The sequence below is a fragment of the Ovis aries genome, chromosome 1 (genome assembly GCF_016772045.2).
Source record: "Ovis aries strain OAR_USU_Benz2616 breed Rambouillet chromosome 1, ARS-UI_Ramb_v3.0, whole genome shotgun sequence".
Classification (NCBI taxonomy): domain Eukaryota; kingdom Metazoa; phylum Chordata; class Mammalia; order Artiodactyla; family Bovidae; genus Ovis; species Ovis aries.
In genome coordinates, this window is record NC_056054.1 from 118,992,694 (window position 1) to 119,008,501 (window position 15,808).

Consider the following 15,808-nt stretch of genomic DNA (forward strand, 5'->3'; position numbering starts at 1 on the left):
ATGAATTGATGGGACCAGATGCCATGATCCTAGTTTTCTGAATGTTGTGTTTTAAGCCAACTTTTTCACTCTCCTCTTTCACTTTCATCAAGAGGCTCTTTAGTTCCTCTTCACCTTCTGCCATAAGGATGGTGCCATCTGCATATCTGAGGTTATTGATATTTCTCCCTACAATCTTGATTCCAGTTTGTGCTTCTTCCAGCCCAACGTTTCTCATGATGTACTCTGCATATAAATTAAATAAGCAGGGTGACAATATACAGCCTTGACGTACTCCTTTCCCTATTTGGAACCAGTCTGTTGTTCCATGTCCAGTTCTAATTGTGGCTTCCTGACCTGCATCCAGATTTCTCAAGAGGCAGGTCAGGTGGTCTGTATTCCCATTTCTTGAAGAATTTTCCACAGTTTGTTGCGATCCACACAGTCAAAGACTTTGGCATAGTCAATAAAGCTGAAGTAGATGATGTTTTTCTGGAACTCTCTTGCTTTTTTGATGATCCAGTGATGTCGGCAATTTGATCTCTGGTTCCTCTGCCTTTTCTAAATCCAGCTTGGTGGATTTGGTTGACTCTGTATCCTCATTATACAGCAAGGCCATGAAATAGAGCTGAAGCTCACAAAATGTGGAATGAATCAAAGAATGAATGAAGAAATGAATAAGTGAATCCAAAGGACCTTTCTCAGCAGGTGGTCCTCAGTGTAGAGAATGGATTCTGATCAATAACTAGAAAAGCTGCCTAAAAGTAGAGTGAGGAGTGACAGCTCAGCGCATCAGGCCCCATCTCAGCTAATCACCAGGGGCGCCTAGTTACCAGGCCAGGGAGGATCAGCTGCAAGTATAGACAGTGCCTCCTTACATATGGCAAAGTAAGTTCCTGCCCCAATTCTCATGTAAAAAAAAAAAAAAAAAAAAAAAAAAGGAGTCTATACATGAGGAACTGTGTTCTTGCAAGGATAACAAAAGCAGTATCTTCAGCAATGCTGTTCTTATTTTAGCACTTTCTTTTTTTTCAAAGCAAGTCCCTTTTCCCCACTAGTTGTAAGCTATTCCTGCCAGCATTTTTGAGATGCAGATCTATAAGCACAGCCGCATTTTAGAGAAGTAAAGATTGCTTCTAAAGATAACGGAAAATTATTATCACCACAGACCGGCATCTTTAGAAATTGTATATCAAGCTCATCCATCCTCTAACTCTTGAAGCCCTCAGAATTGCCCATTCACCAGCATATCTTGGCTTTCAGAGCCCTGAGTTTTTTCTTCATTCAATATGACAATACATGTCTTCTTTTTCCTGCCTTTAAGTTAGATCTTTAAGAAATTCATCTTTTTTGTCTTCACATTTTTAACATACTGTCCCAATTTCCAATGACACTGTTTTAGGATCAATTGATAAGCGGGTTCTCTAAGCGTAAGAGATGAATAATGAGTGCTAAAGCATCTCCACACATGGTCCACAGTGTGTCCATCCCTTAGTACTGTCAGCCTGGAAAATAAAGCATTTTGGGAAAGTCTGACCTACAGGCTCAATTTTTAAAGACAAAACACAACTTGAACCTTTTAACCACCAGAAGTAGAAACTATTCATCTTTTGATATAGATGGGTTAGAAAATAAAAAAGGCTTTACCAAGAATCATAGACATTCCCTTAGTGTTTGCCTATTTTCTAAGCCTCGTTCTCCAGTTTGTTTATTGGTCCTATAGGTTAATCAATTTTCTTTCAATAAATTTCTTTCTATCCAATTGCTTAAATTGAACAGAATCAGTTTCTCTTGTTTGCTACCACAGTACCTAATGGCTTGATCCATTTTAGGGTTAGGGTGACCAGATGTACTATTTTAAGATTTCTTTTAAAAAATATTTTAAAAATATGACAACATTCTTTCATGTTTTCTCCCCAAGGGCCCTAAAAAGCATCAGTATCTCCCCATTTCTATTGGGCTAAAGTAAACACTGGTGTTACCCTTGCTCAGGTGGGCGTTGCTCATGGCCTACTTATTATTTGCTGCCTATAACTCTGGCCCTTGTGCACACAGAGCTTGCCATTCATTAAGTGTATGTCCTGTGTGTCCCACTGAGCCATGCTTTCCCATTCTCTGCCACCACTGTGCAAATGAAAGCCAGAAGCACATCTCCTTTCTATTTGATTTGCTCATCTTCCCGAGATCTGAAGCAGGCTCATGGGTAATGTCTAGCTGGCTCGCATGCTGTTCCAGTGTGACTAAAGCAGTACTAAAAGAGGTCAGTCTACCCTGCACGGCCCAGAAACTGTGGAAGCGGTCCTGATTCAATCAGGTGGGTCAGACTTCTTGGATGGACCAGCCATTTGGGCAGAGAAAGCTCCTGTAAGAAAGCTCTTCTCCACTTTCATCAACTTGTTACCTGTACTTTCAGTTTAGATCTCTTACCCAAGCTCCAGACCCAAATATATAACTTCTTTTTCCATCTGGATGTTACACAAGCACCCCAAACTCATCATTCTATAGATGGAGATGCTAACTGTCCACTTCTTTTAGAAACAGAACATTCCAGGTTTTAATCTGGCCAGCCAAGACAGCCACATATTATATTTCCTAGCCTCCCTTGTAGCTAATTATGGTCACAGGACTAGATTCAGGACATAGTGAGGAGGGGTGATGTATGCGATTTCCACATCACCTCCCTAAAAACAAACTACTTGGTCCTCTGTTTTCCTTGCTTCTACTGGCTGAAAAATACCTATCACTGGAACAGTCTTGGGAACCACATATGGGAACAGTAGACTCAGTCCCACTAGTTCTCTTCTGTTATAGGAGAGAGAACAAAACTATTTTATATGCGTTTTAAACTATTATTAGGGTCTCTTTGTTATAGCATCTTAGGCTTACTCTAACTAATATAATGCGAAAAACTGAACCCTTATCTCCCACCCTTACATGTTCCTCCTCCTATATTAGTTCATGTCCATAAATGGCATCCCAGCAATCCCAAGACAGGAACCTGGAGACATCTTTGATACTCTTGTCTTTCAACTCCCACTTGCAACCAAGCCAGGATCACTTCCTTCATCTCTTGTCGTTGCCCACTCCTCTCATTGTCACGGCACACCGGAGCTCAGAATCTCATCATGTCTCCCTTCTCCTTCTGCAAGGGTCTTCTGGCCGGTTTTTGCTGCATGTCTGTCTTTATCTAATCTACCCTCCACATTGAGGTTCAAATAATATTTCTAAAATGCACATCTGGTCATAGCACTCCTTTGCTCTCACGCTTTCAAATACTCCCTGTAGGCATTCAGAAGTACAAGGACTCATTTTAGACGGGGGCACCCTCTTCCACTGGGCTTTCCTGGTAGCTCAGCTGGTAAAGAATCCACCTGCAATGCAGGAGACCCCAGTTCAATTTCTGGGTCATGAAGATCCCCTGGAGAAGGGACAGGCTACCCACTCACTTAAAAAAAGTTAAATATTTGTACTTTTGTCCTCTTTTGATTCCTGGCTTTTGCACATGCTGTCTCCTCTGTAAATTTCCCTTCCCTCAATCCCACTCTTCCTCTAGTAACGCCAACTTATCTTTCCTGACTTCCTCAGCTATCACTTCTTATATAAAAGTTTCTTCTTGCTCTTACTGCAGTCATAGTACCCTAGAGAATCACATCATCTTGTCTAAGAATTTTCTATTTAGTCATCTGTCTTGGCCATTATTAATAAAAACAAGCTCTCTTTGCAATTTTTTAAGGAATCTCCACACTGTTCTCTATAGTGGCTGTACTAGTTTGCATTCCCACCAACAGTGTAGGAGGGTTCCCTTTTCTCCACACCCTCTCCAGCATTTATTGCTTGCAGATTTTTGGATCGCAGCCATTCTGACAGGTGTGAAGTGGTACCTCATTGTGGTTTTGATTTGCATTTCTCTAATAATGAGTGATGTTGAGCATCTTTTCATGTGTTTGTTAGCCATCCGTATGTCTTCTTTGGAGAAATGTCTATTTAGTTCTTTGGCCCATTTTTTGATTGGGTCGTTTATTTTTCTGGAATTGAGCTGCAGAAGTTGCTTGTATATTTTTGAGATTAGTTGTTTGTCAGTTGCTTCATTTGCTATTATTTTCTCCCATTCAGAAGGCTGTCTTTTCACCTTGCTTATATTTTCCTTTGTTGTGCAGAAGCTTTTAATTTTAATTAGATCCCATTTGTTTATTTTTGCTTTTATTTCCAGAATTCTGGGAGGTGGATCATAGAGGATCCTGCTGTGATTTATGTCTGAGAGTGTTTTGCCTATGTTATGACCCAGCAATCCCACTGCTGGGCATACACACCGAGGAAACCAGAATTGAAAGAGACACATGTACCCCAATGTTCATCGCAGCACTGTTTATAATAGCCAGGACATGGAAACAACCTAGATGTCCATCAGCAGATGAATGGATAAGAAAGCTGTGGTACATATACACAATGGAGTATTACTCAGCCGTAAAAAAGAATCCATCTGAATCAGTTCTGATGAGATGGATGAAACTGGAGCTGATTATACAGAGTGAAGTAAGCCAGAAAGAAAAACACCAATACAGTATACTAACACATATATATGGAATTTAGGAAGATGGCAATGACGACCCTGTATGCAAGACAGGGAAAGAGACACAGATGTGTATAACGGACCTTTGGACTCAGAGGGAGAGGGAGAGGGTGGGATGATTTGGGAGAATGACATTCTAACATGTATACTATCATGTAAGAATTGAATCGCCAGTCTATGTCTGACGCAGGATGCAGCATGCTTGGGGCTGGTGCATGGGGATGACCCAGAGAGATGTTACGGGGAGGGAGGTGGGAGGGGGGTTCATGTTTGGGAACGCATGTAAGAATTAAAGATATTAAAATTTTAAAAATAAAAAACTAAAAAAAAAAAAAAAAGCTCTCTCCTGAAGGCTTTTAAAAACTGCTACCTAGTAGGTACTCAGCACATTCAGTTGAATGATTTAACCTAGTTAATAGATTGTATTATTTGTTCCCAGCTGGTTTTCTCTCTTCACTCTTGCATTGTTCCCTGTAGGCAGAGTACACTTACCCCTCCATAGACTATGCCTTGGCCAGGTGACACGTTTGGCTAATGAAATGTGAGTACATGTGCCATAAGACTTGTCCAAGCAGAAGCTTAAAAGGCATTTGTGTCATTTGGCTCTGTGCCCTCTACCTACCAGCCTTGAGTCCTCCACCAGGAGAACAGCAAGCCCACAATGTGGCTGCTCCTTCATCCTGGGTCTTGGAATAAGAAGACATCTGGAAATGAGCCAAGTCCACCAATTCTAGCCAATTCACAGTTGACCTGCAGCTGACTACAGCTCTCATATAATATGAACAACTAAATGTTTGGTCTTGTGAGCTATTGAGATTATGAGGTTGATTATTGCTACATCAAAATGCTGACTAATATTCCTATTTTGGGCCCATAAAAAGTATTGAGAGCATACTATGTGCCAAATGCTGCCTTAGGAATTGTATATCATTTCATTTTAACGATCACAACAACCTTACAAGGTAAGTTAGCTTTCCCATTTTAAAGCTAAAGAAAACAAGGTAAACTACTAATTTAGTATTTAAATCCAAGTCAGTTTGAGCCTTATCCCTCTCTCCCAACTGCCTCCTGATGAGCCCAGGGCAAGGGAGGAGTGACGATGCGGGATTCCAGCTGAATGTGAAGGTTCTACTCCTAATTTAGAGCAGTGCTTCCTGCAGGGCTCCAGCCGCTGGAGGAGAACAGGGACGCAGCATGTTCTTCTGAGTTCTTCCTTGTTTCTTGGCCCATAAAGAACTCTAGTCATCCAAGATACCGTCTTTCATTTCCAGCAAGCCAGAAGCTATCTTAACGACCAAGATTTTAAAGCTACATACGCTAGCTCTGGTGCGGCTGCTGGATGCACAGCACCGGCCGCCACTCCCAGATGGGCTCTGACATGCCAGCAGCCTCTGCTGTCTCAGGGCCACATCTGACGCGCTCCTGTGCCTCACTGCAGCACTCCTCACTCGCTCCTTTCCTGTAGATCTTAGGATTAAATTAGAAATACTAAATTCTCTTCTTTACCACTTTTCCCTGTAAGATCCCCGAGTTCTGTGAACTCTGAGCCTCATTACCCAATGCCCTGTGACAGATAACCCACGTTGTGCTGTTGTTAGTCTCTAAGTCGCGTCTGACTCTTTTGTGACCCCATGGACTGTAGCCCACCAGGCTCCTCTGTCCATGGAATTTCCCAGGCAAGAATACTGGAGTGGGTTGCCATTTCCTCCTCCAGGGGATCTTTCCAACCCAGGGATCAGATGTGTGATCTCCTGCTTGGCAGGTGGATTCTTTATCACTGAGCCATCAGGGAAACCCAGACACCTGGATTTGTTCCCTTAAGTCAGGAGTTCTAGTTTCCCCCACCTTAACTAGAAACTGTTTCCCTTGGATTCAGGCATTTGAAACAACCGTCATATGTAAGTCAGTGACATTATTTCTTATTTTTAATCAATAAGATACAATGGACTTAGACAAGTCATTTACTTCCTCTGAGCCTTGTTCTTCTTATGTATAGATAGATAATAACCAGCCTTACTTAGAAGGATCAAAAGAGATTTTTAAAAGTCATAAAACACATTTAAAAATTATTGTGTGCATGCTCAGTCATGTCTGACTCTTTGCAACCCCATGGACTGTAGCCTGCCAGGCTCCTCTGTCCATGGAATTTTCCAGGAAAGAAAACTGGAGTGGGTTGCCATTTCCTACTCCAGTGGATCTTCCCAAGCCAGGGACTGAACCAGTGTCTCTTGCATCTTCTGCACTGGCAGGCAGATTCTTTACCACTCACAAAACTAGAAAAGCATTATAGTATCTAAATAAGCAAGAGCAACAATTAGATTATACCTTTCTTTATAATTCCTAATTGGGGGAAAGTCAGTGTAAGAGCTAAAATAATTGGAAGGAGTAAAGAGGTAAATCTTTTCATACTGTTCATGGGGTTCTCAAGGCAAGAATACTGGAGTGGGTTGCCATTTCCAATCAGAAAGATTGAGGGCAAGAGGAGAAGGGGACGACAGAGGATGAGATGGTTGGATGGCATCATCGACCCGATGGACACGGGTTTGGGTGGACTCCGGGAGTTGGTGATGGACAGGGAGGCCTGGCGTGCTGTGGGTCATGGGGTTGCAAAGAGTTGGACATGACTGAGCGACTAAACTGAACTGAGCTGAAAGAGGTAAGTGTCTCCTGGAACAAAAAGTTGAGACCAGAAAGGACATTTGAGGGCCATGTTGGCTAGAGCAGGCTTCATCCCACCTGGCCCAAAGCACTTGACTCACTTCAACAGTTCCCAATATGACAACATTTAATTGTTTAAAGTTGACCCTATCCTGTCCACCAGGCACTGGGTGCTAATGTGTCCACCAGGCACTGAAAATGCTAACATGTGCTCTCCTTTCCCAGCTGCTGTTTTTCATTCCAATCATTGGTGGTCAAAGAAAGGCTGAAGATAACTGGGGCTCCCTCTGTGGCTCCTCACTGAGGACCTTTTGTTTGTTTGTTCATTCAGTTCCTAAGTTGAGTTTGATTCCCTGTAACCCAATGAACTGCAGCACACCAGGCTTCCCTGTCCTTCACGGTCCCCCAGAGTTTGCTCAAATTCATTTCCATTGAGTCAGTGATGCTTTCTAATCATTGCATCCTCTGCTGCCCCCTTCTCTTTTTGCCTTAAATCTTTCCCAGCATCAGGGTCTTTTCCAATGAGTTGGCTCTTTGCCTCAGGAGGCCAATATATTGGAACTTCAGTTTCAGTCCTTCCAATGAATATTCAGGGTTGATCTCCTTTAGGATGGACTGGTTTGATCTCCGTGCTGTCCATGGGACTCTCAAGAGTCTTCTCCAGCACTACAGTTCGAAAGCATCAATTCTTTGGCAATCAGCCTTCTTTATGGTCCTACTCTTACATCCACACATGATCACTGGAAAAACACAGCCTTGACTAGACGGACCTTTGTTAGCAAAGTGATGTCTCTGCTTTTTAATATGCTGTCTAGGTTGGTCCTAGTTTTCCTTCCAAGGAGCATGCGTCTTTTAATTTCATGGCTACAATTACCATCAGTAGTGATTTTGGAGCTCAAAAAAAAAAAAAAAATCTGTCACTGCTTCTACTTTTTCCCCTTCTATTTGCCATGAAGTGTTGGGACTGGATTCCATGTTCTTAGCTTTTTGAATGTTGAGTTTTAAGTCAGCTTTTTTACTCTCCTCTATCACCTTCAACAAGAGGCTCTTAAGTTTCTCTTTACTTTCTGTCATTAGAGGGGTATCATCTGCATATCTGAGGTTGTTGATATTTCTTTCGGCAATTATTCCAGGTTCCTATGCAATACTGTTATTTACAGCATCAGATTTCACTTTTTCTTCCAGGCAAACCCAAAACTGAGCGTCATTTCTGCTTTGGCTGAGCCACTTCATTCTTTTTGGAGCTATTAGTAATTGCCCTCTGCTCTTACCCAGTAGCATACTGGATACCTTCTGACCTGGGGCGCTCATCGTCTGGTATCATATCTTTTTGCCTTTTTATACTGTTCATGGGATTCTCACAGCAAGAGTACTGGAGTGATTTGCCATTCCCTCTTCCAGTGGACCACATTTTGTCACAACTCTCCACTATGACCTGTGTGTCTTGGGTGGCCCTGCATGGCATAGCTCATAGTTTCACTGAGTTATGCAAGTCGCTTTGCCGTGACAAGGCTGTGATCCATGAAGGGACACTAAGGGTTCTGTAAGTCTGATTTCCAACTCATCAAAATTAAAGGGAAAAAAGTTCCGTACCAAAGGACCTTAGAGCTGAAAGACATGACCTCACTCAAAAGATTATAACACCAAGACAACATTGTAAAGCCATTATCCTCCAATTAAAGATAAAATAATAAAAAGAAATGGATTTTTAAAAGATTATAATATATGCAATCCCATGTTCACTGCTACTTTATTTACAACAGCCAACAGTCAAGATATGGAAATAAGCTAAGTGTCTTTCATTTAATAAACAGATAAAAAGATGCCATATTACGTATTTATACATGTGTGTGTGTATAATTGACATTTATATCCATGCACACACAATGGAATATTATTCAGCCATAAAGTAGAATGAAGTCTTACCATTTGTGACAACATGGATGGACCTTGAGATCATTATGTTAAGTGAAATAAATCAGAAAGACAGATACTGTATGATCTCACTTGTATGTGTAATCTCTAAAAACAAAAACAAAAAACCAAGCTCATAGATATAGAGAACAGATTGGTGGTTGCCAGAGGTGGGGGCTGGCTGAAGGGGGTCAAAGGGTACAAACTTCCAGTTTATAAATAAGTCCTGAGTATATAATGCACTGATTTCATTTTCTTGGGCTCCAAAATCACTGCAGATGGTGACTGCAGTCACGAAATTAAAAGACAATTGCTCCTTGGAAGAAAAGCTATGACAAACCTAGACAGCATACTAAAAAAGCAGAGACATCACGTTGCTGACAAAGTCCATATAAAAAAAGCTATAGTTTCTCCAGTAGTCATGTACAGATGTGAGAGTAGGACTATAAGGAAGGCTGAGCACCAAATATAGATGCTTTTGAACTGTGGTGCTGGAGAAGACTCTTGAGAGTTCCTTGGAGGGCAAGGAGAACAAACCAGTCAATCCGAGAGGAAATCAACCCTGAATATTCACTGGAAGGACTGATGTTGAAGCTGAAGCTTCAATACTTTGGCCACCTGATGCAAAGAGCGAATTCACTGGAAAAGACCCTGATGCTGAGGGCAAGAGGAGAAGGGGACAACAGAGAATAAGGTGGTTGGCCATCACCGAATCAATGGACAGGAATTTGAGCAAACTCCGGGAGATAGTGAAGGACAGGGAAGCCCGGCGTGCTAAAGTCCACAACAATATAATGCACAGGCTGGTGACTAAAGTTAATAATACTATGTTGCATATTTGAAAGTTGCTAACAGAATAAATGCTGAAAGCTATCACGAGAAAAAAAAATTAAAACTATATATGATGATGGATGTTAACTAGACTTATTGTAATGATCATTTCATAACATATATAAATAAGGAAACTTGTATACTTGAAACTAATGTTATATGTCAATTATATCTCAATGAAACAATAAAATTATGTGCCAAAAGGAAAAAAAAACAGATTATAAGACCCAGATCCCATGGATATACAGTTAATCTGTGGAGAAAGAATTGGAATCCAGTCCTCAAATCCTAGGTTAGAGTTCTTTCCGCTAACCAAGTCCTGGTACTAACACTGCTGCTGCTGCTGCTGCTGCTGCTAAGTCGCTTCAGTCGTGTCCGACTCTGTGTGACCCGATAGACGGCAGCCCACCAGGCTCCCCCGTCCCTGGGATTCTCCAGGCAAGAACACTGGAGTGGGTTGCCATTTCCTTCTCCAATGCATGAAAGTGAAAAGTGAAAGTGAAGTCGCTCAGTCGTGTCCAACTCCTAGCAGACCCCAGGGACTGCAGCCTAACAGGCTCCCCTGTCCATGGGATTCTCCAGGCAAGAGCACTGGAGTGGGGTGCCAGCACCTTCTCTGGGTACTAACACTGGAAGCACTAGGTACTTTCACTAAGACTCTAATATAGTACTAGCATAGTATTACACTAGGACTACTAGAACGGATACCCACGTCTGTATAAGCCAGACACTCAGCAGAATTATGAGTCTAAAATCTAAGGAGTGAATGCGAGACCGAAACAAGCTCCCTTTCCTAGTCTGGAGAGACATATCCAGGCTTATGGTAGGAAGTGGAGAGAGTTGTAATAAAGTGCTGAACGATGCTCCAGTACAAAAGAGGTCTCTTCTATGGGGAAAAATGGACAGATGAGGGAAGGGAATTCAAAGAATGGAAAAAGGAGATAATGGAAGTTGAGGTGACAGTTCAGTTCAGTTGCTCAGTCGTGTCCAACCCTGTGACCACATGGACCGCAGCACGCCAGAGGCTGAGGTGTCAGGAATCTTTAAAAGAAACTCCTGCTCCTCTAGGACTAATAACACTTCAATTCTCCGTACGCAAGCCCATTCACATGGTCACCAGGCATCTACCTGAATGCAAGTAAACCAGGTGACAACCCTTGCTGGATACTCCGCTTGCTGCTGTATGTAGCCTGGGTTAGTAGCCACCTTACGGCACCCACAACACTTAGTGCGTAGCTCCACGGTCGCCTTTGCAAGCGGTACTCCGTAACTGTTCACAGTTCCTTCACTGAGGTCACCACCACCAGACTGTAAGTTGCTGGGGTGCAGGGCTGTCTTATTAACCGCAGCACAGTGCCTGGATGTGACAGTAAGTCAGCAGCTGACTGTGCATGAACAAACATGCTAACTCAGCCATCACCTCTTCCAGGAGTCTGTTTCCGAGTTGCTCGACTCCCACCCCAGGTTTGAGGTGGGTATGCCCCATCCATGCCCTTACAGCACCCGTGTGGCTCTCGTGGCTCTTATTGTAGGACTTTTTACCTCCATATCAAAATTATCTGAAAACTCATTTGAGTCACTCACTAGACTGGCCACTCTTCGAGGGCAAAGACTATGTCTTTTCTCTCTGTATTCTCAGCACCTATCAAAATACTTAGAAACCACAGGTATTTGGTACATGCTTGGAGAATGGATGAATAAATGAATAAATACCACCAAAAAGGTACCAAAAGAAATGCTAATAGAATAAGCACTCTTTAGCACAGAGAGACCCAAAAGAGTCTCTAGGAAAATGCTCTGCCTGCTCCTAGAGTATGTTCCCAGAGTGTCACCACAGTTCTGGCGTTTCTGACAGCCTCTGCTGCCAGAAAGGTTGAAACACCATCCATATTCAGGAACAAAGACACAGTGAACCCTCCTCAAGTCTTATTGCTAGATGGCACCTGTTGCTAAAATAGCAGCTGGCAAGCATTTTATTTTGTGCAAAACAACAAGAACAATAACAACAACAAAACAGTCTATTGCAGGAAGCTCCCTCACACTGACAATGGGAAATCAGGAGGCTAAATATACAGCAGAAAGAAATACAGAATTTTTGCACTGAAAGATGAGGAAGAAGCTGCTAGAGCCTGAGGGAAAAAAACCTGAAGTGTTGATTAGAAATTGCTCAGCCTGCATTAAAACAGAGAAACTGGCGGGGAGGGGAGGGGAGGGGGGGGGGCGCGGGGAGGGTGGATGGGAGGAGAGTAGAAGAAAAGGAGAGAAACGGGAGGAGAGAAAAAGGGAGGGAGAGGGAGAATGAATGTGTTTTTTTCCCCTCTGGCTCTCTGACTCATTTTTAATCTGTCCTTTCCTTTTTCCCTCCCTTTCCACCACCCCCTCAAGAGAAAATTCATTGATTGGGCTGGACTAAAATGTCTTACCTTTCCTTTCCTGGTTGCTCTGTGAAGGAAGAGTCTGAATCCATCTCATCCTTGACTGCTCCTCTCTCCTCCCCCGCCCTCCCCAGCCGCCATTGTTAGCTCCTGCACTTTGCTGAGACTGAAAGGCTTGTCCACCATGGGAAGAAAGGGAAGCGGAAGCTAGGACCAGGGGATGCCAGTGTGTGATCAGTGGGATCTCTGGAGCCACCTGACTTGCAGAGCCTGGAAGTTCTGGCCCTCTGACAGCTGGGATGGCCCTGATAACCTGTTGCCTGTTCCCAAGCAGGAGCAATCTTTCCAGGTGCCGATGGGAGAAGGACAGGCCCGGGGTTCGAGAGAACTGGGTTCTGGCACCTGCTCCAACACAAACTTATTGTATGAATATTGCTTTTCTGGGTTTCCGTTTGTATAAATTGAGAGGACTGAACTAGGTTGTTCCTTCCAGGGACCATTGCATTAAAAGCTGGCAGCCATCTAGCATGGGCTATACCTTCCCCTTCTGCCCATGCCCTGCAAATCCTCAGAGAGCTTTTCTAGGGGACACCCCAGGGTGTCTAGAAGAGCATCTCTGAATCAAGGGCTCCTCCGCAGATGCCTAGCGGACTTTAGGGAGGTGATAGAGGTTCAAGGCCAAAGTTCCCCTCAAATATGATAACTGAGAAGCAGAGGCAAATTAAGGACATTCAGAATCAGTAAGGGTAGAAGTGGAAGGCACTGGGAGGCCAGAGGAGTGGGGAGGCATGGATCAGCCAAACCCTGAAATTAGAGATGATTCAGATATGAATAATGTGGGAGGGATGAACTCAGAGCAGCCAAGAGAAGTGGCTAACTCTGCTAAAGGCTCCCCCCAGTCCTAAACCTAGCAGGAGGCAAGAGCCAGTGTTAGGAACACTTCATTAGGAATAGGAAAAAAACTGAGGCAATCTATAACCTTATTCTGAAACTAAGGGAAATAGTGGTTTTGTCTTTCTTCTTAACTGTATTATTGACCCTCTTTCAATCACTTCCCTTAGATTTTTAATCTTGTTCCTCTTTTCCTACTGACTTGATTTTTCCCAGGCTTCAGTGCCCCCAGAGGGGACACAACTTGATTTTTGGTGCTATTCTACATTTTCTCTCTTGCCCTTCACTGCCCTCTCTTGTCCTCACTTTTCTGCTCCCTTGTTCTTCTCCTCCATCACCTGGTTTCTAACCCCTCCATCCCCACCCCAGGCAGGGCTGCTCCATGAATCTCTCAGGGCTGCCCACCCTGCCTGGCCACCTGTCTCTCAACCTCGCAGATCATCCTGTGGGAACACATGTTTGGAACTACAGCTTTTCCAGATCCCAGGAGGGTGAGAAGAAAGTTCACCAAAAGGTAGGGGGAAATATGGAGGTCCAAGCTAGAGGAAGTGACTCTAATGCTAAAGAGAAACGCTACCTTCTGAATACCTCTGCAAATTATCTTTATTAGGAGGGGTTCCCACTTTTTTATCAGGGGAAGAAGGCTCTTCTCTTCTATGGAACCACTCCCCAAATGCTACCAAATGAGTGAGCGCAAGGCCCTCAACTCCACAACCAATCAAGCCTTCATCCCAGTCTCCTTCCTCATTCCAGCGCCCCTGCACCCCCGGGAGCCACAGAAGAATGCCCCTGGGGCTCTGGGCTTCTCCAGGGAAGGAATCAAGGAGACACTCGTGTACCTCCAACCTCTAGAAAACTAGTTCTCTTAATTAATCAGTCTCCCCTGAGCTTTCATTTTTTTCCCAACCAGGTTTTTCCCAGGACTCACATAATACAAACTCCGGATAAGACTGAGGAAGAACCGTGGTATGGAAAGGGAAATGCACATTGGCAAGAACAATCTCATATCTCGAATGAGTCAAAACACCTGCATCTCCATCCGGCTCACTTAATTATCGGGCTTCTCTTGGCCTCCCCCATCATTCTAATACACACACACACACACACACACACACACACACACACACACACACACACACACACAGAGCCCCCTCCCCCACTTACCACCAGCCTGCTAAGCAGCTTTAAACACAGTCTGGGGGAACTGGGGATGGGGTGGGGAGGAGGATGAGAACAGTACCAGTACCGGAATACGTGTCAAGTTATCCGTCTCGGTTGAAAATGTCTCTTACCTGTTAGCCAGAGGAGAGCAACCCAAGCCATCACGACCCTGTCCATTTCCCCCAACTTCCCATCCAGATTAAGGAGTGAAGGAAGTAGGAAGCGGCAGAGATGGAGGATCTATGTAACCAAGCGGCGGAGGCGGCAGCGGAACCGCGGCGCCGGGCGCGAGCGGGGCCCCGGCGTCCCTGGATGCAGCCGCTCGCCGGCCCGGCAGCGCAGGCGGGGCCCCGGGCTGACAGCGCCGCAGGCTGCACGCGCGTTGCCGCGGGCTCCAGGAGTCCGCCCCGCGCTCGGCGGCGCCTTCCCAGCCTTCTGGCGCACCCGCACGCGCAGGCAGCGCAGCCCGCCGAGCGCCTTCCCGCCGCAGCGCACGCCGCGCGGGGGAGCTCAGCCGCCGGCCCCCAGCCCCGCCGCCCGCCGCCCCGGGCCTGCCAAAGTTTCTCCGTCACGTGCACGCCCCTGCGGGCGGGAGGTCAGGGCCGAGAGACAAAGTACAAGCCGGAGAGGGGTGCGGAGGAGGCGGCTGGGCGGGCTGCGCCGAACTGGGAGCGATCAGCGCCGGCAGCTCCCAGCGAAGCCAGCGTTCGGGACCAGAGCCAGAAGCGGGGTTGTGGACTCGAGGAGGGAGTCTGGGTACGCACGTGGCTAGGGCCATTCTAACTGGGAGAGAGGGACCTGCGGCGACTTGGCATAACTTGTTGGCAAGGCTGTGGGTTTCCGCTGAACCCCCTTGCCCCCCTCCCCATCCCGATCGCTTATTGACAGTGCCAAAAACCAAGGGGCTCCGCAGAATTGGAAAAGGTACGCGAGAATCCGCTTCCAAACTTTCTTCTTTTAAAACGTTATGAGGTTAAAACATTATAAGGGCATGCAACTCTTTAACAGAAAATATGTAAATATAGAATAAAGTGAACAATTATACGGCTCACATTTGTCCAGCATTTAATCACTTCTCAGCCTTTTGTTTAAAAGAAGGCGCACTTGTGGCTCAGATGGTAAAGAATCGGCGTGCCATATAGGAGACCCGGTTCGATCCCTGGGTAGGGAAGATACCCTGGAGTAAGAAATGGGTGCCCACACCCATTCTTGCCTGGAGAATTCCATGGACAGGGGAGCCTGGCGGGCTATAATAGTCCATGGGGTCGCAGAGTCGCTCATGACTGAGGGAATTTCACTTAACGTTTGCGGGGACTATTTAAATTAATTACTTCAGTTTTTAAAAAGGATTTGTCTGTGTTTGTAGGAAAGGATCCTAAATGTATGTTTGGAGACAACCAAGAAATATATACATTAATAAACATGTATC

At 44.7% G+C, this 15,808-nt stretch overlaps 1 protein-coding gene across 5 annotated transcripts in view; it reads right to left on the reverse strand.

Moving 5' to 3' along the window:
* Positions 1-14,816, reverse strand: part of ILDR2 (immunoglobulin like domain containing receptor 2) — a 77,162-nt gene extending 62,346 nt beyond the window's left edge. For 2 of the 5 annotated variants that reach the window (XM_042257325.2, XM_015092353.4), the window contains exon 1: positions 14,511-14,816. In XM_042257325.2, coding sequence (XP_042113259.1) covers positions 14,511-14,556 — 46 coding nt within the window. In that variant the 5' untranslated portion in view covers positions 14,557-14,816. Of the gene's footprint in view, positions 1-12,375; positions 12,653-14,510 lie in introns of those variants that run through there. The other 3 variants (XM_060403551.1, XM_060403542.1, XM_060403544.1) reach the window with 3 other exon arrangements.
* Positions 14,817-15,808: the final 992 nt, after the last annotated feature.